This window comes from Orcinus orca, chromosome 2 (genome assembly GCF_937001465.1).
Source record: "Orcinus orca chromosome 2, mOrcOrc1.1, whole genome shotgun sequence".
Taxonomy (NCBI): domain Eukaryota; kingdom Metazoa; phylum Chordata; class Mammalia; order Artiodactyla; family Delphinidae; genus Orcinus; species Orcinus orca.
Window position 1 is genome coordinate 7196754 of NC_064560.1, and position 21354 is coordinate 7218107.

The window sequence follows — 21354 nt, forward strand, 5'->3', positions numbered from 1 at the left end:
CTCCCGCGTCCCCGCCAATCAGCGTGAAGGTCCCGCCTTTCCCCTCGAGCAGTCAGCGAATAGCTTTACTGCGTCTCTCCCCGCCCCGCTGGGGAGGCACCGCGTGAGCGAGAGTGCGCACGCGCAGATCGGGGAGGGAAAGGAAGCGGCTGCTCCGCTCCGCCCGCTTCCATGCCCTTTTTTTGAGAGCCAATGGAAACTCACGGTTGAGTTGCATCATGTGTCCCAGCAACTCCAGGCAGATTATTTTCCAACCCCGGGTCTGCGCTCCTGCGTCCTGGAGCTGCCCCGGGCGATAGCAGCGCGGCGGTTGATTTCACAGGTGGCGGCGAGGCGTTTGGAGTTGGCTCAGCATGTGGTGCGGGAGCCCAGCCGCAGTGGTGGCCTTTTGCGCCGGGCTTTGGGTCTCTAACCCGGGGCGGGCGCAGGGCCAGGAGGCCGGGGGGCGGCTGGGCGCCGACTGTGAAGGTGAGCGGTGTGAGACCTGCTTGCATGGCGGTGACACCGCGTCGCAGTGCAGCTGTTGTCGGCTTTGGCTTCTCTCGGGCCTGTCTATAAATAGCGTTTCACTTAGGAAATACGGGCCCTGGCCGTGGCTTCCGATCGCCTTCGCCCAAGCCTAGGCAAAAGTTCGAGCCGGGCCCAGTGACACCTTAAGGCCGCGTTCTTGGTCTTGCTCGATTTAACTGCCTCAGAGCTGGTGGGTTTGGATTTGGATTCGATTTCGTGCAAACGCACGTAGAGGCAGAGGACCCTGGCTCCAAAATGATTCTGCTGCGCTAACCGGCGAGACTTGCCTTTCCTTGCACAGAAGCCTTTCAAGTTCAAATTAGTTAATAACTCCCCAAAGGAGAAAACATGACAAATTGTAATTGAGTTGAAATGGCTTAAATCAGAGTACATAACTAACATTTGTTAGGACTTTACAGGGAAAAGTTTCTTAACAAAGGAGTACCTTAACTCCTTAGAAAGAGGAGGAATACAAAAAAAGATTCCTTTTCTGTTCACAGAATCTCAGCTGTGGACTTGCACTCAGAACAGGTGGGTCTACGTCCCACCCAGCCTTCTGGCTCTGAGGCCACTGTACCCGGTTCTGGCAAAATCAACGTGATAATACCTACAGCAGAGGGCTGGTAACGAGGTCAAAGGAGATAATTAGCTGTGCTACCTCCTTCCTCCTGGACTACTGTAGCACTTACCTCCGTGTTTCATTCATTAAAATAATTAGCTTAGATGTATATCCGCTTCACCCTTCTCTGAGCTTTCGAATCTATTCTTACATAACAGGAAATGGTAGGTTCACAATATATGTTTAATGAATGGGTGAGTATAGACTGTAATATAACTGAATAAAGTCTTAACAATTGGAGTCCAGTTTTCTATCAGCCCTGCAATAATTAAACTTTTCTCCAGAAATTTAAAATACCTACATGATGTTATTGTCAAACTTTAGATATAGATATTTGTTCAGCCAAGTTATAATTTTCAGTTAAAGATCCCTTATAACTGGGTACTATACGTTTAAAGCAGAATTTGTGAGGCATAAACAGTTGACTGGCTTAATCATCAGTAATTTAATTGCCGGAGCTTCTACTTAAAAACATTTCAGAAGAGCCAGATCATCTGGATTAATTGTGAAGCTTCTAACATCTTTCTTGAATTTATTACAGCATATTGTGATTATTAACTTGCATGTCCCAGTAACCTGGGTGTATATTTCCTTTTGTTAACACTGTAGAATCACAACGAAGGAAATACTGGTTTTAGAACAAAAAGATCTAGATCTGGCTCTGTTTCAGCTTATGAGTCTTTATCATTAGCCAATTAATTTTCCCTCAGTGTATAAGATTAAAATTCTATACATACTGTAGGGCAAATTTCCATTCTTATCTTGACTACTCTGTGGCATGGGACACCAATGACTTCTTTTATCAGTAAAAAACTGATAGTTGGGCTTCCCTGGTGGCACAGTGGTTGAGAGTCCACCTGCTGATGCAGGGGACATGGGTTCGTGCCCTGGTCCGGGAAGATCCCACATGCTGCAGAGCGGCTGGGCCCGTGAGCCATGGCCGCTGAGCCTGCACGTCCGGAGCCTGTGCTCCGCAACGGGAGAGGCCGCAACAGTGAGAGGCCCGCGTACCAAAAAAAAAAGCTAGAAGCTATAAAATACCTTAAGTCCATGAACCACCTGGGACCTATTAATGTATTTTATTAAGTTCACAAAGTATTTTGAAAAAAAAATCTAAATTAATTGGCTATATTTTAAACTTGGGAGATGTCATTTTAAAAAGTTCAGATTTCCGGCTTATCTTGAAAACCAGGTGACCAGTCAAGACTAGCCCATATGTCCATATAGTGGGAACTGATGGTGGCTGCTCTTTTTAGAAAGGACATGTGTTCTTTAGGTTTTTGTTTTTGTTTTTCCTAAACTTGGATTGCTTTACCCATTCATTTTACTTGCCTGGGCCCTGTGAATATTCAAGTTTATGACTGCTTTAGGTCATGTGAAGCTTACTGAAAAAAAAATGTAAACGTTTCTGAATTTATTTAAAAGGATTGTATTATGGGGCTATTAATTTTTTTTTTACTTTGAAATAATTATACATTCACTTATGGGACTAATTTTTATAAACAAAACCCTATGACATAAATAAAAAGACTATGGTTATCTGGTTATAGCAATAAATGCATGCCAGGATCCTTAACTTACTAATTTGTTAGGTGATTTATAGTGAGATTAATCTCACAAGCTTCTTAGATAGCCTCATCCACCAGAGGGCAGACAGCAAAAGCAAGAACTACAATCCTACAGCCTGTGGAATGAAAACCACATTCACAGAAAGATAGACAAGATGAAAAGGCAGAGGGCTATGTACTAGATGAAGGAACAAGATAAAACACCAGAAAAACAACTAAATGAAGTGGAGATAGGCAGCCTTCCAGAAAAAGAATTCAGAATAATGATAGTGAAGATGATCCAGCACCTCAGAAAACGAATGGAGGCAAAGATCGAGAAGATGCAAGAAATGTTTAACAAAGACCTAGAAGAATTAAAGAACAAACAAACAGAGATGAACAATACAATAACTGAAATGAAAACTACACGAGAAGCAATCAATAGCAGAATAACTGAGGCAGAAGAACGGATAAGTGACCTGGAACAAAATAAAGAATAAAGAATGAAAAGAAATGAAGACAGCCTAAGAGACCTCTGGGACAACATTAAACAACATTCACGTTATAGGAGTCCCAGAAGGAGAAGAGAGAGAGAAAGGACCTGAGAAAATATTTGAAGAGATTATAGTGAGATTAGTCTCTTCATGTAAGCCCACAACAGCATCCTTCCCATGACAGGGTGGTCATGTTATTTCCTCACTAAATATCTTTCAGTGATCTCCCAATTTCCTTCAGAGAGGTGCTTCTCCTTTGTTCTCCCACACTATCTAGTACATGTCTCATAGTGGGGAAATCGTTTTGGTCTCCTCCATGTGTGCATTCCTTGACAGTAAGACCGTTTCTCTCACCACATCATCTCCAGTGGCTACCATGGTGCGGGGCATAAGGTAGGCACTCAATTCTGTTGAAAACATGTACGCACATATGCTGCAATAAAATATTATATAGCTTTTAGTGAGTCAAAAGTGTATCTTTCAAAGTACAAGTTAGAATTCCCAACACCCACCCTCTAGGTAATACATTGACAACAGAGCAACAGTTAAGGTGTAGAAATCATCTGAAGGTATATTGTGGGAGTAGAGAAAGAGCTTTGAGGCATCAGGACACAGGGTTTCTTTTTCAGGAAGAGGAGAATTACAGGTCACCAGGAGGCTTTAACGATGGTTTATGCGAGGATCATTACAGTAGGTGTCTCCCTTGCATACTTGGTCTTTTGCTAATTAAACTTAGCAAAATACGTGTTGGCAAATGTCTCGTTTTCCTCATTCTATCAATAGCATTTCACACAGCTGATCAGTCAGTCCCTCCTTTTTAACACTTTCTTTGCTTGTCTTCTGGGACACACTCACTCTTTGTTCTCATCCTCCCTTACTGGCTGCTCCTTTCGGTCTTTTTCTGGTTCTTTCCATCTTTCCGATTTCTAAACAATGGAGTTTCACAAGACTGAGACCCAGGATCTCTCCCTTTTGTGTGGTCTCATCCCACAAAGATCATTTTAATGTTGGTGACTTACAAATTTAGTATTTGTCCTAGAATTCACCCCTGAACTCCAGATTTATATCCCCAGCAGCTCTTTACTGTTTGCAGTGTCAGACATTATATTAGGGGTCTCCAGAGGAACAGACCAATAGGATACATACATACATACATACATCCAGATAGATTTATTATAAGGAATTGGCTCTCCTGATTATGGAGGCTGAGATGTCTAAAATTTGCAGTGTGGGCCAACAGGCTGGGGGCCCAGGAGAGCCAATGGTGCAGAAAGCAGTCTGCTGGAGCATTCCCTCATGCTTTTTTGTTCTATTCATGCCAGTCCTTTGTGTTCTATTCAGGCCTTCAACTGATTGGATGAGGCTTGTCCACATTATGGAGGGCAATCTGTTTTAGCCAGAGTTCACTGATTTAAATGTTAATCTCATTCAAAAACACCCTCCAAGTGGACACATAAAATTAATCGTCACATTTGTCTAGAAGTATCGCAAAGTTCACATGTCAAGACTGAATTCCTGCTGGTCTCCACAAACTTGCTTCTCCTGCAGTCTTACCAGTTCAGCAAATGGCAACTCCCCTCTTGCAGTTTCTCAGGCCCAAATCCTTGCGGTCATTCTTGACTTCTGTCTCCGCCCACCGCCCCCGCCCCCGCCCCCACCCCATGCCACATCCAATCCATTAGTAAATTCTTTTGGCTCTGCCTTCAAAATACATCCAGAATCCAACCATTCTCATCACCTCCAATGCTCCCACCCTGGTCCAAGATATGCAGCTATTCTAAGAAACTCCAAATGGTTATGCCTGCTTTCATTCTGCCTACCCTGCAGTCTATTCTCCAAAGAACCTCCAGAGGCATAATTTAAAAGTAATGTCAGATCACTGCACCCTTTTGCTCAAAACCTTTAATGGCGTGCCTTCTCAGAGTAGGACCCAGAGCCCTTACCATGACCTCAAAGCCCTAGATGACCTGGCATGCTGCTGTTCATTTGACCTCATTTTCTACCATCCTCCCTCTTGGTGGGAGGGAGGCTCCCTTATGGTTCTTGGACCTGCCAAGAACATGCCTACGTTGTTCTTCCCTCTGCCTGGAGGGGTCTTCCCTAGCACTCCACTTAAGGTGTTCTCCCACTTCCTTAAGCTTTATGCTCAAACACGACTTTATCTGAAAGACCTTCCCTGACCACCCCATTTAGAATAATACTATTACCTTATACTATTACTCTATCCTCCTTACCAAATTTATGTTTCTTCACAGCCACAAGATACTTTTATTTATTCACCAGAATGTAATCCCTGAGAGTAAGAGCTTTGTTTTTCCAACAACCTGTAGAATACTGTCTGGCGCTTAACTGATTGCTCAATAAATATTTGTTAAAACCACGACACGGCTATATTATATTTAGCGTTCTGTTCCTATTAAATAGCATTAGGAATGAATATGACTTCATGTTCTAAAAACTGACATTTCTGGTCGTCTAGCTGAAAACAACTGAAAACACTGGATAAAATAAAAATGTGAAAATGTTAAGTGTGAGTTAGTAAGGCATACCCAGAGGCCAAAAACAATGTGAAAGTGGAAACCAAAAGAGGTAAAGGGACCCCTGAAGCTGGGATTTTTCTTGAGGGTATTTGCCACCCAGGCAATTTAAACTTAGATTTTCATGGATGTAAAATAAAGAGAATGAATAAAATAAAAAGAATAATGACATAGCCCAGAACCTTCCCAAGTTAGGTGTGTCATACTGGATCCTCCCCCAATTAGTTTGGAACCCCAGAGAGCTAGACTTTCATTATAAAAGGTGACCTGGAAATAACCACAATTCTACCACCATTCTTTAGAGACTAAAAGAAATTGCAGTACTTGAACTTTTTACTGAATAAAAGGTAAAACAAAAATGCCTCTTGATCACTCATACTCACAAGCTACCACACATATGCATTGAAGCCCAAATGGACACAGCCAACCCGGGTGATCCAAAACGTCTCAAACTGAGAATTTAGTTTACAGGGATTTCAAGTAGGCATCAGCAAATGTTAATCTCACATAGGAATCCACCTTCAATCCAGTCCCACAAAATTCTAATAATTCCCACAAAGTTCTAAGAAAGAAAGCTCACATTCAGAAAAATCACAAACCCATGGGAAGAAGAGCACTGTAAGTAACAGCCAGTTGAGACAAGAGACAGAAGAAGCATACCTGGACAGGCTTCAGGTTTTACAATTATCAGGCACTGAATATAAAATATTTTTATTATATTTAAAGAAATAAAGGAAGGGATTGAAAATATGAATAAAGGGCAGGAGGCTATTAAAAATGTCCAGACAGGGCTTCCCTGGTGGTGCAGTGGTTGAGAGTCCACCTGCCGATGCAGGGGACGCGGGTTCGTGCCCCAGTCTGGGAAGATCCCACATGCCGCGGAGCGGCTGGGCCTGTGAGCTATGGCCGCTGAGCCTGCGTGTCCGGAGCCCGTGCTCCGCAATGGGAGAGGCCACAACAGTGAGAGGCCCGCGTACCAAAAAAAAAAACCAAAACAAAAAATGTCCAAACATATTTGGAAAAGAACCAAATAAACATGTACAAATAGAAAGTAGTGAGATTAACCGCAGACTAGACACAGCTGAGAAAAGAATTAGTGAGTTAGAAGACTGAAGAAATTGTCAAGAAGGAATCACTGAGCAATTAAGAGAATAAAAATATGAAACAGAGATAAAGGTACAATGCAGATCAAGAGAAAAATTCCCACATATGTTAACTGGACTTCCAGAAGGAGAAGAGAGAGTGTACGGGTGGAGCAAAAGAGTTGATAGCTCATTTTTCCAAACGGATGAAAGTCATCAATCCACAGGTTTGGAAGTCCAGTATATTCCAAACAGTATAAATAAAAATACTTCCACATCTAACCATATCAGAAGGAAATTGCAAAACACAAAAGGAGAAAAGAGAAAATCTTAAACACAGAGAAAGAAGACTGATGAACTTAAAGGGAATGGCAATTAGACTGTCGGGTGATTCAACGTTGAAAGGCCCAAAGCCACAGCTAGTAAATATTAACTAGTAAAGCCAGGATTTGGACCCAGAGAGTCTGGCTTCAGAGCCAAAGCACTGAATCCCTGCCTATACTGCTTTCTGAGTGTGGAGTTGGGAACTAATTTATTTAAGGCAATATTAAAAATAAAATTAGAACAATGAAGTAATATACAAATTATTCAAGAGCTTCTGGTTATTCTTAAGTCTTAACTCATGACAACATGTATTTTATTCCTAGGTAGCAATTCTCCCCTAGTACCGGTACCAGCAAGACTAATCTGGTGTCTTTTTTTCCTTCCAAAATCAAGCGGGAGCAGATAATGTAGGACTGCCTTCAGTTCTAGAAGGTGTGGATGGAGCTGCTGAAAATAATGTTCCTAGCCCGCTGATAATTTAATAATTCCACTAACTTGATTTTAAACTTTATTATTATCTTTTCTAAAACGTTGTAGCTCTTTTCCTGCAGGTGACATTATTATATTTTTCAAGTACTAAGTTAAGGAGTAAATACTCAAGTTAAAAGACAAAGATTGTAAGCCTACATAAAAACATCCAACCAAATGCTTTTTACAAGAGATGGGTCTGGGCAAAAGAGTTCAATCTTTCTCTTCCATGGGAAAAAACTATAATAAATATCTAAGACTAAAAATAAAATTAGGAATTAGCCACACAAACACGTTATTTAAATTTTGTAAATTCCAAAAGAATCAGCTACAAGAGTTGAAAACGAAAGCTTTGAGTTTGGGGGAAATGGGGAAGGGGAGACAAGGGACACTATTTTTCAAACTGAACATTTTATAACTCACTGGCTTTAAACTTGGTGTGTGGGGGGGAGGGACAGAGAGGGAGAGAGAAGAGACCCGGAAACTACAAGTATAAAAATTATTTTAGAGTGTTTTTCTTAAACAGGAGTGGAGAAATGGGATGTGATGTTGAGAGAGGTTTTGTTGCTTTTAAGATATAAGAATTAACAGCATGTTAATGGAAACAAGACAGGAGAGAGAGGGCAGAGGTGCAGGAGCAGGGAGTTGATGGGATCTACTTTAGCAGGTGGAAGGGTTGTCACAGTTCATTCATAGAATTAAGGTAGACTGTGCTGATACACGTGTTGTAGATGTGGTGGCAGAGCAAGCAAGAGTTCTTTCCTGTTGCTTTTTTTTTCCCTCAGAGAGATAGGAAGCACCACCATCGCTGAGGATGAGGTGGAGGTGTGACACAAGGTTTGAGAGAGCAGCTGCGCAATTGTCCTCTTGGGAGTGGGAGAGAGTGAGAATGAGGTCAATGTAGTAGGATTGTTGGGAGCACTGATGGCTCACTGAAATGAGCGGTCATGAATTTACAGTGAGACCAGTGAGTACGGCTGTGCTATTTCCTCCAGCCATGTTCAGTGAGTATAGGTGCAAAGTTTTAACCAGGGTTAGGATTTTGCTGGGTGAGTCCAACAAGGGAGAGAGATGCAAGGGAGTTCAGTTTGTGTGCAAAGGAGTTATTATAATGTGGAACCACGGAATCTAAGCTGGGTGGGGAAGCAGGGTGAAGTGGTGGCAGAATCAATGAATAGTATGACCTGGCGGGGTCAGGGAATTGTTTACCTTGGGGTGTTAGAGGATGTGAGCTGGAAAGATGGGAGATGATGATCAGACAATGGGATGTTTCCACTGAGATTATAGAGGTTATAGTGATTGGTAATGACTGGACCTAAGGGTATGACCATGGTGATTTTTCATGTATTTTGGATATTAATCCTTCATCAGTTTATAAGTTGTAAATATCTTCCTCCAGTTTGTGGCTTGTCTTATCATTTGCTTATGATTTCTTTTGCATTAAAAAACTGGTTAATTTTGATGTAATCAAATGTATGATCCGTGTTTTGGTCTCTTCTTTAAGAAAGCCTTCTCTATCCTGATGCCATAAAGATGTTTTCCAAAGGTTTCTTCTAAAACTTTTGTAGTGTTGCTCTTCCCATATGTCTTTATTCACCTGGGATTCACGTCTGTGTGTAGTTTTGGATAGGTGTCTAAGTTTAACTTTTTCCATGGCAGGTGGTCCTAGTACCATTTATTGACTAGCCCATTTTTCCCCCACTGATTTTCAGCATCACTTCTGTACTTTACCAAGCTCCTCTAGATTTGTGGATTTGTTTCTAGACTCACTAGTTTGTTCCACTGGTCTATTTCTGTGCCAGTCCCACAGTGTTTCAAATGCTATAGCTTTAGAATTAGATCTTGATATCTGATAAGGTCAACTCCCCAACCTCCTTCTTCTTCAAGTACTTCTTGATTTTCATTTGCTCTTGTTTTTTCATCTGTATTTTTGGATCAGTTTATCAAATCTATAAAAAAGCCTATTGAGATTTTCATTAGAAGAGCATTGAGTTTATTGATCTACTTAAAAATAATTATCATCCATAATATTGAATCTTCCCATCCATGAACATGGCTATTCTTCCCATTTCTTAGGTCTACTTTTAGGTCTTTTGATAAAGTTTTCTAATTTCTTTCCTTCAGAGTCTTGCTATACTATTAAATTTATTCCAGGTTACCCTAGAATTCGCCACTCTTCCTCATGCTATTTCCCTAAAATTCTTTCTAATGTGAGGGCTGCTGTTTTCCGGCATATGCTCTGGCCTCCATGTCCTTCTCTGATTGCTTGGACACTTCCCCTTTGGGACAACAACGTGGGAAAGCAGCCTCCTTCTAATTCATAGTACCCTAGTGGATAAGCATGTGGGCCCAGAGGGAGACCATCTGGGGTCAAACTCCCTCTACCACTTACTGGGCAAGCTTGCTGGCCTCTCTCTGACACAGGTTCTTCATGTGTAAAATGAGGATAGTAACGTATCTACATCCGAGTTTTGTTCTGAGACTTGAATAAGTTGATCCACGTAAAGTACTCAGAACCGTGCTAACCAATGGTAACTGTGGTTGTTCTTATTGCCTGTGCCTCTTCTGAGGGTCATCTCTTCACTGACTCTGGACCGTGGGATTGAATTTGATTGTTCCGACTGGGGTTCAAACTGGAACATACAGGCAGATGCAGACTACCAAGGGGCTTCATTCCAGACACATGTTCTGTTTTTTCTCTGTGCTTTAAACAAAGCTGTCCCAAGCATCATATCCCAGAGGAGGCAATATTTTCTTTTAGGGTGAGTGACATTTTGTGGGAAAGTTCTCCTATTAAGTGGAACTTGGTTCCACAGATTGACGGATTGATTCAATAAGCTCATGTTATTCAAGGCCCAACACTAAGCTAAAAGCTACAGGCCTGAAACCATTCTTAAGATATGAATTTAATTTGTCACAATGCGTTGAATCATACTTACTTTTTTATTTGGTGGGAGAAACATATACATAGGTGTGGTAGTGGTGATATTGTACACAAATACATAATTTATTTGTTCCTTCTAGTGTGTCAAGAATTCTTGAACCGATTCTACAACTCCCTGATAGCCAGAGGAGTCAACTTTTCTCTGGACACCATAGAAAAAGAATTGATCAGCTTTTGCTTGGATGTCAAAGGAAAAGAAAACCGCCTGGTATGGTAAATCTTCACCTTTCATTTTCTCCCTGTGCTCGGAGAAAACTGCTAATCGTTTCATTTCTCATCTTGAATTTAATGTTCTCCTTCTTCGATGCTTGCCTCAAGCCTGCTCACTGCAGAAAGCAAGCAGAAATTGATCTTTCAGGGAAATGGAGTCAATGTATTTTCATCTAGAATATGTCTCATTTCATTTGGCTTTTTGAAAAAACCATAGGCAACCAATCCCACGATTTCTTAAAGGAAATTATACAACTGAATTCCTAATGAGAATTTACTGTCCTGAGTTGAGTAGGTAGACTTTCCACTTCTTATCAAGACAATTAGTGAAACCTATCAAAATATTTTTACATCATTATTTATGCATAATTAATGAAGTACTTTTATTATCTTGTAATGGTGTTTCCTGGGTATACACAAATGACCTGTTTCAATATACTGTTTTTACAGCACTAAAGACAAGCTTGGGCCAATTCATTTTGCCTAAAATCGTCATGTTGAATCTGTCAGTTAAATTTTCCTCGTTGACTGCTCACCACTGACACACTATAAAAGTCTCAGCATTTGTCTGCACCATTAAGCTTTATATTTTGAAATGTCAAACGCTTGTCAGGGAGCTTGAAAGGCAGTAGAACATGATGGAACAGGGCATGGACTCCAGAGCCAAAAGGCTAGATTTTTAAATTAATTCGGTCTTTTCTTCTCGCTAGTTGGGTGACCTCCAGTTGGCTTGGGTGTAAAATACTAGTACCTACGTCACAGGATTGTTATGAGAATTAAATACATCAATACCTTTAAAGCCCTGAGAGCAGTGTGTCGGCGCAGATAAAACATTTAGCAAGTGTTAGCTCTTATCAGTAGTCTTTAAGCATCATGTGAATTGCAGGGCGCTTCTAATTAGGCTGATCCTGGGAACGGAGCCATTGGTTTTCTGGTGTCTTAGCAGGGGTTAAATTTAAAAGCTGGGCCACAAAAACTAGGTTAACCTCTTTCTCACTTCTTGAAACTATACTACTTGCTTTTTTTCAGTGTCTGGGCCCCTAAAGTCTCTTCATTCCCCTTCAGTGCTACTATCTAGGAGCAACAAAAGATGCGGCCACAAAGATCCTAAGTGAGGTCACTCGCCCAATGAGTGTGCACATGCCTGCGGTGAAGATTTGCGAGAAGCTGAAGAAGATGGACAGTCAGATCTGTGAGCTGAAATATGGTATAACGGAGTCAAATGTTTTTTTCCCCAAAGGTCCAGCATATTGCCAATTCTGTAAACATAGGGCCAGTTTCTAAAAAGTCAGTGTTAGAAAGAAAGAAGCTCTACACTTGCTAATAGGGTGCTGGACTGCTGTGTGGTGCCTAGTGCCATCTGAACTTCTTGGGGGAAGAGAAATGAAATCTGGTACAGTCAGCATTAGGTAAAACTGCCCACCCAAATGGCAAAGTTTAACCTCTTAAATCACCAAGGCGTTGTCAACTACGTATGGCAAGGAAGAGTTCAGAATTTGAAGGGAGCAGCTACTCATGGTGAATTAGCTCTTGGTAACCTATTAAGACAAAAGCTGCATCTATTCAAAGGGGTTGTAAGGACTCTGAAGTTTTAAATGGGACTCTAACGTTCTTCCTAGAGCTATCATTCTGCCAGCTTCAACTTTTAGGAAATAGGTTATTCACATCAAAGCAGGTTTTACCTGACGAAATAGCCTTATCAAGGGTGCCTAAAATAAACAGCCAGAAAAGGAAGATGTCCTATTTAAAACATTATCCTTGGCCTTATAAATTTTACATACATAGATCTATTCTTATACAGAGGATTTGTATCTGGGCCAGTCTTTCGGGTAGATTGATTAGGTATCATAAAAGGCTGGAGGGGGACTTCCCTGGTGGCCCAGTGGTTAAGACTCTGTGCTCCCAATGCAGGGGGCCAGGGTTCAATCCCTGGTCAGGGAACTGGATCCCGCATGCCACAACTAAAGATCCCGCATGCTACAAGGAAGATCCTGAGTGCGCAACTAAGACCCGGTGCAGCCAAAGAAATAAATAAAATAAAAGGCTGGGGGATTCCCCACTTAGCCTATCCTAACACCTGTAATTCCACCAGTAGAAATCCATTTCCTTTGCTTATGTCATTGTTTGATGTTACATACCTGGCATAGTCTTGTAAACTACCTAAGTAATTAGCACCCAACTCTGAATTACTTTAGTCTTATTTTCCAGCATAGCTGTGTAATATAAGCCTATGCACCATAGCTACACAGATGTCTTTAAATAGGTTTAAGGTCAGAAGATAGCAAAGACAAACTGTTTCTCAAATGGCCAAGGGCAGGCCCTAACTTCCAGGGTGGTTGATGAGGCAGATTTTTTTTTTATTGGCTTTCAAGTAATGAAGTAGAGGCAGGAAGCACTGAGTCCATATAAACGATAGCCCCCAAAGGGACAAAACTGTCCTGATTCTTCCATTCAACAAATTTCTTTTGAATAGCTTTTACTAAGGGATCTTACTGGGATCCTTGAATAATAGAAAAATTAATCAGATATTATTGAGGAGAGTACTTATTAATGTTTTGGCAATGCTGGCCACTAGAGGCCCTTGGGGAGCCATGGACTAGATTTACTGTTGGTATTGACCTTTTCCCTGTAGTTTTAGGGAGTCATAGAGGATTTCCCCCTTTTAAAGTTAATGCCAAATGCCAAATCCTCTAGAATAACCTGAAGAAACTACCAACACTTGCAAGAAAGTATTTTCTTCCTTCAACCATTTATCTTGAATAGACCACTAGTTCTAAATTCTTCCCAGCTTATATTTGGCAGGAAAGTTGAGACTGAACAGGGGCCTTTGAGCTGTGTAGTATTAATAATTTGGGCTATAAAAGTTTCTACTCCTAAAGGTATTTTGTCATGTCAGGCAGGAAATTAACAGACAAGGTAAGTGTAGACTTGGATTATGTTTTCAATTAGGAAGGTGTTATTTGGTTTTTGACCTGAAAGAATGTTTTCTCTTGCTCTGTTATTTTTATAAATTTATTTTATTTATTTATTTTTGGCCGTGTTGGGTCTTTGTTGTTGCACGTGGGCTTTCTCTAGTTGCGGCGAGCAGGGGCTACTCTTCGTTGCAGTGCACGGGCTTCTCATTGCGGTGGCTTCTCTTGTTGTGGAGCACGGGCTCTACGTGCGTGGGCTTCAGTAGTTGTGGCACACAGGCTCAGTAGCTGTGGCTCGCGGGTTCCAGAGCACAGGCTAAGTAGTTGTGGTGCGTGGGCTTAGTTGCTCTGCGGGATCTTCCTGGACCAGGGCTCAAACCTGTGTCCCCTGCATTGGCAGGTGGATTCTTAACCACTGCGCCACAGGGAAGCCCTTTGCTCTGATTTTTAAAAGAATGGGAATCACTATTAAAAAATGTAAGGATTCTCTGGAGCAGAGTGTAGCTGACCCTCCAAATAAAAAAGCCTTTAAAATCCAACTTTTATTTATTTATTTCCAGCTTTACTGAGATGTAATTGACATATAACAGTGTGTGAGTTTAAGGTGTACAATGCATTGATTTGATATACCTCTATCTTGCAATATGATTACCATGTTAGCTAACAGCTCCATCATATCACATAATTACCGTTTCTTTTTTTGTGATGAGAACATTTAAGATCTACTCCTTAGCAACTTTCAAATATGTAATACAGTATTCTTAACTATAATCACCATTTTGCTGTTCTTTTTCAGGATTGCTTGGGCAATTCAGGGTCCTTTGTCATTCCATACAGATTTTAGGATTTTGTTTTTCTATCTCTGTAAGAAGTACCACTGGCATTCCGGTAGGGATTGCACTGGTTCTGTACATTGCTTTGGATGGTACGGACATTTTAACAATACGAATTCTTCCAAACCACAAACACAGGATCTCTTTCCATTTGTTTGTGTCTTCTTCAATTTCTTTCATCAAAGTCTTGTAGTGTTCTGTGTATAGATCTTTTACCTCCTGATTACATTTATTCCTAAGTCTAAAATCCAACTTCTAACTTAGGGTACACTGACTGGAAGTTCTGATAAATCACTTGACAACTATGTTAGGTTATTAAAAGGCTTTTAAATGCCATGCTCTACTATGTAGGGAAAAAAAAGGAGTGCTTCAAGAGGTCAAGCTGAAAAAGTCCTAGGCTGCCACTAATTGTAAAATAAGTCAACTTAAACGCTGTATCTATGTTCAAGCACAGGAGGAAGGGGGAAGGAGACTTTCCTTCGAAAGAGAAAAATTGCCCCTTTCTCACGGGGAAATCAGAATCACAAGTATATTATAGATGAGCTTAATTATTTTTCTATTTTTGGGCTTGGCAATAGAGAAGTAGCTGAGTTCTTGACAGCCTTTGCAGATAATCTGTAAACAGGGAAACAATGGTCTCTCTAGAGCAGTTAGATGTTGGTGACAGGTATTACTGGCAAGAATGTTAGGAGCCAAATTGGCTGGTACCGAGGCACCAGCATTAGAGAGGTGGCTGTACCCGCAAAGGTCTGTCAATAAACCCTGTGATGATTTTGGGAATCCCAGTGGAGGGGTGGAGGGGTCAGGTGAGTTTAAGCAGAGATCCAAAACAATTAAGGATCAGTGATAACGCTCCTAATTTTCTTCATGTGTTTGGGTTTCTTTAAATTTGTATTTAAAAACTAGTTTCAGTTCTTTAGATTGTATTTAAATTCTTTAAATTTAATTTAAAAACTAATTTGTATTAGTGCTTTGTAATATGTGTGCTCATCTGTTTTACCACAGACATATCTCATATAAAAGTGAATCGTAACTTTCTAGCTAGTTACAATCTATGGCTTTCAGTTGGCCGCACACACAGGGCCATCCCAAGGTACCGCCTTTTATTGATTCCGTTTTTCTCACCTTAGGAGCAGCAATTAGGATGCGGTGCTATTTGTTTTATGAACATTGATCTTGAGAAGCCATGGAGTGGTAGCAAAGACTGCAAAGCTACACAGGCCCTGTTTTGAAGCGAGTATAATTCCATGGAAAGAAAGTCCAACAGATCATGAGTTATCCCAATAGCTTTGCATATGATACATTTTTCTTAGGTATGTCTTGTTTTCCATAGACACGGGAACTGTTCCCCACTTTGAATCACAGGGCAGTCAGCACCAAGATAAGTAACACTATTTGCTTTTCTAAGTGTTTCATAGTTGGTTTTGTTTTTTAAAAATTGTGCTTTTCCTTTTTGTCATGAAGAAAAAAAATTGGATTTGGCATCAGTGGACCTGTCCAAGATGAGAGTAGCAGAGCTGAAACAGATACTGTACAGCTGGGGAGAAGAGTGCAGGGCCTGTGCGGAAAAAACCGACTATGTGAATCTCATCAAAGAACTGGCACCCAAGTACACAGCGACGTACCCCAAAACAGAACTCTGACCCACGGAAGCTGGTGCACCACTGATTGTGATTAGAGACAAAATGCCTCTCTAGGATACGGACGCGTTTGTTGAGAGGAACCAGGAATTGCAGTGTGTGTGGTCTCAGACTTCTTGTTTTGATATTACACCTCAGAATTGGTTACCTGGGTTTATAAGTAGAACTGCTAGTATTAGTGGTTTCTTAAATCTGCAGTGTACCAAAACCTACAAGTGCCTTTCTCATGATTTTCTTGTATGTGAGTTACCATTGCCTATCTCCTAAAACGGGGAAAAGTGAACCACTGAAAAATCGGTGTAGTAAATTGATTCTAAGCAGGAAGAGAGTGCTCAGAGGTTCCTATCTATGCACTAATTTTTTTTTTTTTTTTTTTGCGGTACGCGGGCCTCTCACTGTTGTGGCCTTTCCCGTTGCAGAGCACAGGCTCCGGAAGTGCAGGCTCAGCGGCCATGGCTCACGGGCCCAGGCGCTCCGTGGCATGCGGGATCTTCCTGGACCGGGGCACGAACCCGTGTCCCCTGCATCGGCAGGCGGACTCTCAACCACTGCGCCACCAGGGAAGCCCCTGTGCACTAATTTTTAATTAAATATGTTGGATTAGAGAAAGACAAATATCATATACTATCACTTATATGTGGAACCTAAGAAAAGGGTACAAATGAACTTATCCACAAAACAGAAATAGAGTCAAAGACATAGAAAACAAACTTATGGTTACCAGGGGGTAAGTGGGGGGAGGGATAAATTGGGAGATTGGGATTGACATAAACACACTACTATATATAAAATAGATAACTAATAAGGACCTACTGTATAGCACAGGGAACTCTACTCAGCCATAAAAAGGAATGAAATTACATCACAGTACTCTGTAATGACCTATATGGGAAAAGAATCTAAAAGAATGGATATATGTATATGTATAACAGATTCACTTTGCTGTACACCTGAAAGTAACACAACATTGTAAATCAACTGTACTCCAATAAAAGAAAATGTTGGATTATGACAAAAGAAATGATGTTTAGCTTATCTAACTCCCAACTTCAACCCAAATGATAACCTGGCATAATCAAAAGTCTTTTAAAAAGTAAACTTTGTGTTTTTAACTGTAAATCACTCTACCTTCTAGCTCTCTCTGGTATCAGAAATAGGAGGGCAGGAAGCACTACTTGAAATTAGTGTTTCCCAGGTGAAGAAAACCTTTTTAAAACCTATTTAAACCTACTTAGAATAGATCAAGAATCCACTTGAGTACAGCCAACATTTTAGGGAATTGTATCCACACTCACACTGTTAACTGAACCAAGCTCAAAGTCATTTGCCTGTCTTCCTATCACACATTAGACAAGCTTTTGATAGAGGATTAAAGAATATGAAGAGCACCTGTGGACAACATGGAGCTTTATGGTTCTTAATGCTACTTTATCAGCTTTAAATTGTAAAATCATTTTTGGTTCCATTTTCTGGCCACACAAGAATAAGAACCCCACTGTAGACATGACTGCCTCTCTGTGGCAGGTGGAGGTGGGGAATGACTGCAGGGCGGCTGGAGGGGACGTTCTGGGGTGATGGGAATGTCCTGAATCTTGATTGGGGTGATGGTTACATGGGTGAATATGACTGTCCAGTTCATCCAGCAGTACAATTAAGATATGGGCATTTTATTGTATGTAAATTATACCTAAAATACTGCTGTAGAAAAATTATTTGAAAATTAAGTAAAATCAATTGATTCAAAACATCTTGTTTCTTTAAGAATTGCATTTTCTTAGAGTCGCCATATGACCCAGCAATCCCACTCCTGGGTATATCTCCCTCCTGGGCATTTATCCAGACAAAACTATAATTTGAAAAGATACATGCATCCCTATGTTCATAGCAGCACTATTTACAATAGCCAAGATGTGGAAACAACCTAAATGTCCATTGACAGATGAATGAACAAAGAAGATGTGGTATATATATATATATATATATATATATATACATACACATACATATACACACACACACACTGGAATACTATTCAGCCATTAAAAAGGACATTTTTGCCATTAGCAACCACATGGATGGACCTAGAGGGTGTTATGCTCAGTGAAATAAGTCAGACAGAGAAAGACAGATACTGTGTGCTGTCACTTACATGCGGAATCTAAGACATACAACAAACTAGTGAATATAACAAAAAAGAAACAGACTCACAGATACAGAGAACAAACTAGTGGTTATCATTATCAGCATAAAAAGAATGAAATAATGCTATTTGCAGCAACATGGATGGACCTAGAAATGATCATACTAAGCAAAATAAGTCAAAAAGAGAAAGACAAATACCAGATGATATCACTTATATGTGGAATCTAAAATATGGCACAAATGAACATATCTATGAAACAGAAACAGACTCACAGACATAGAGAACAGACGTGTGGTCGCTAAGGGGAAGTGGGGTGGGGAAGCGATGGAGTGGCAGTTTGGGATTAGCAGATGCCAACGAGTATATAAAGGATGGATAAACAACAAGGTCCTACTGTATAGCACAGGGAACTATATTCAATATCCTGTGATAAACCATAAGGGAAAAGAATATTTTTTAAAAAAGAATGTATATATATGTATAATTGAATCACTGCTGTACAGGAGTAATTAACACAACATTGTAAATCAACGATATTTCAATAAAATAAAAAAAAGTTCATTTACTTACTAGGAGTTCTTTTGGGGAGTGGAGGAGAAAATTTCCAGACTGAAAGTATACAATGAAAGTATAATTTTCACTTTTAAATGCCGCATAGGTAAAAGCATTTCCAGCTGGGCAGCTGGGATACAACTGAACTTGTCAGAGAATTAGTGGTTAGTAACTTAAAAATGAGAATAAAAAAGCTTTGGTGTAATAAATAGCCCAAAGGGTTACTGTTTCTGGATTTTGGCAGCTTGGGCATTTTGTGTAAAGCACCTACTTTATTATGAATTATATTTTTTAAAAGTCCAAATTTAGGCTATTTACAACCTTTATGTTTGTTTTTCTTCAGTGCATTTTGAACCTATCGAGAAACTTGTCATTTGAAAATAATATGTGTGATGTCTGCTCTCAAAATCAGGTCATATTTCTGTGTCATGTTTTCAGGATATAAATCTAGGTAATGAGAACACTGCCCAGCAAGTCATTCAAATCCATGACGTTTAGTCTGGTTTTGATCTTGTTACAATGTGGCTTCTGACTCAGTAGGGCTGGGTGGGACCTGAGACTCCGCATTTTTGGGGTGTGTTTTTAACCCCAAATCTACAAGCACACAAGTTAGAAATCAGACATTCTGACTTCAAAGAGTGACAAAACTCTGGGCTAAAAATTCTCATCTAAACAGTGGTGGTCTGGGGCAGACATTATTCCTAATCTACTCTAGATCTCAAAAACTCCAAGCAGATGACCCTTTAATTTGGTTCCCAAATACACACGAGAGGCTAGATAGAGCACGACTTAAAAGTTGTAGTTATTCACTTGAGTATAGATACTTGTAATCTACATTCCACTAAAGAGTGTTAGCTTTAGAACTAGTTACCTTGCCATATAGGACAAGAAAATATTTGATTATCAGATCCTTAAAAAAAGCAGAGCATTTTGTGATCCAGAGGCCCCGTCTGTGGGTTTGAGCAGCTCTTCTTAAGAGTCTTTTTCTAAGCAGATATCTGAGTTTTTATCCTGAGTGTCATCCAGAAGAAATTATTGTCAGGTGTCCATTCGTTCACAGTGTGTTTGAAAGAAAAACAATTGCATCAAAAGAGAAGTAGGAAAGGGAATGAGTAGTATGTATGATTAAGTTTGTTTGTTTGTGTTTGGTATGCTTTTCACTGGCAAAAAGTTTTGAGAATTTGGGATTGTGTGGGCATATCCGGTGCTGAATTTCTAAAGCTCACCAGGATTTAAATTAAATTTTTAATGCGTGGGACCAACAAATTAAAAATTTAAATGTGGTTGTTGAGAGAGGAAAGGTCGTTGGTTGTCCATGAAGTGGATCAACTTTAAGGCAGTATTTTTTAAGCTTCTTGGGTGATTTCCCCGTGAGGCTGTCCTAGGTTCTCTGCGCATAATTCTGACATCTGCCTCCCCACGGTGATAGTTCCTTGCTGTGGGAAGCTCAGCCTGTGCATTCAGCTCTTCCAGAGTTTGCTGGCAGACTCTGCGAGCCAGCATACATAATACGGCACGTTGTGCATTTTCTGTGAATGTATCCCTACTTCTGAAGACACCTAGTCGATTATACTGTGTAAGAGATGGATCAACCCACATTTAGAACAAGAGAAGACAGCAAAAAGGACTCCTAAAAATATATAATACAGGCCCATGACCCATCACCAAAAATACCTGGAGCTAGGTATTCTTGGAATTCATAATTTTTCAGATGCTGGAAAGATAATATGATGCATATACTAAATATTTCATAATCTCCTCTGGGCTTGTGGCTGTGCCCTTCCATAAACCCAGGTCAGGTTTTGTCATTAGGAGAAATCAGGCCAGGTTTTGCTTGTCAAAGGAGTTGCAAAAAAGAACTTGGTATTTTCAGAGCTTTTCGGATTTCTGAGTCTTAGATGAGAGAGCGTGGCACTGTAGTTCTGTGGTGACTCCAATCTAGGGTTTATCAATCATGAATTAAGACTTCAGCCCTTCTTTGATAAAACCTCTACCGCCCATAGACTAGTCTCCCATAGACAGAACTTCTTTCTTCTAGAAAGGAGTTGAAAAGCACCTGGGGGTGTCAGAAAATTAGGACTCCTAGTGCCTTCTTTCTTTCTTTTTTGGTCACACGCCTTCCAGGAGCATGGTGTGTGGTAAGCATGAAACACCCACCTAGGAACCAGTGCTCACCGGGCTGTCTTCCTTCCAAACGAGGTGGGTCAGCAGTGGTTTCTCCTCTTCGGGTCATGGTAGCCAAGAAGCTGAAAGGAGCAGCTGGGCTCCTTTCTGCAGCCCCCCACTGCCTTAAGAGCCCTTCTCTTTCCTCAGACTGAAAGTCTGCTCACACTTTGCAACCCACTGTCCTGTCTTACAATCAGCTGCAGAAGACATTGTTTACAGGCTCTTGCCTTTTTCCTTTTGAATTTTTTAAAACCTATTTTGGAAAGAACAGATCAGATGTTGGCGCCTTCGTGACAGAGCAGCTATAAATACATTCTGAGGGATCTTGGACCGTGCAATTTCTAGCAGGTGGTAAACTTGCTCACCTGCTTGA

General features: G+C 40.6%; 1 protein-coding gene across 1 annotated transcript; it reads left to right on the top strand.

Annotated features, from left to right (window-relative positions):
- The first annotated feature begins 136 nt into the window (after nt 1-136).
- CDNF (cerebral dopamine neurotrophic factor) lies at nt 137-18771 on the top strand. Its single transcript, XM_004278588.3, has 4 exons — nt 137-468; nt 10606-10733; nt 11801-11942; nt 15945-18771. Exons 1-4 carry the CDS (start codon nt 354-356, stop codon nt 16121-16123), a joined length of 564 nt encoding a protein of 187 aa, XP_004278636.1. The 5' UTR covers nt 137-353; the 3' UTR covers nt 16124-18771.
- Nucleotides 18772-21354: the final 2583 nt, after the last annotated feature.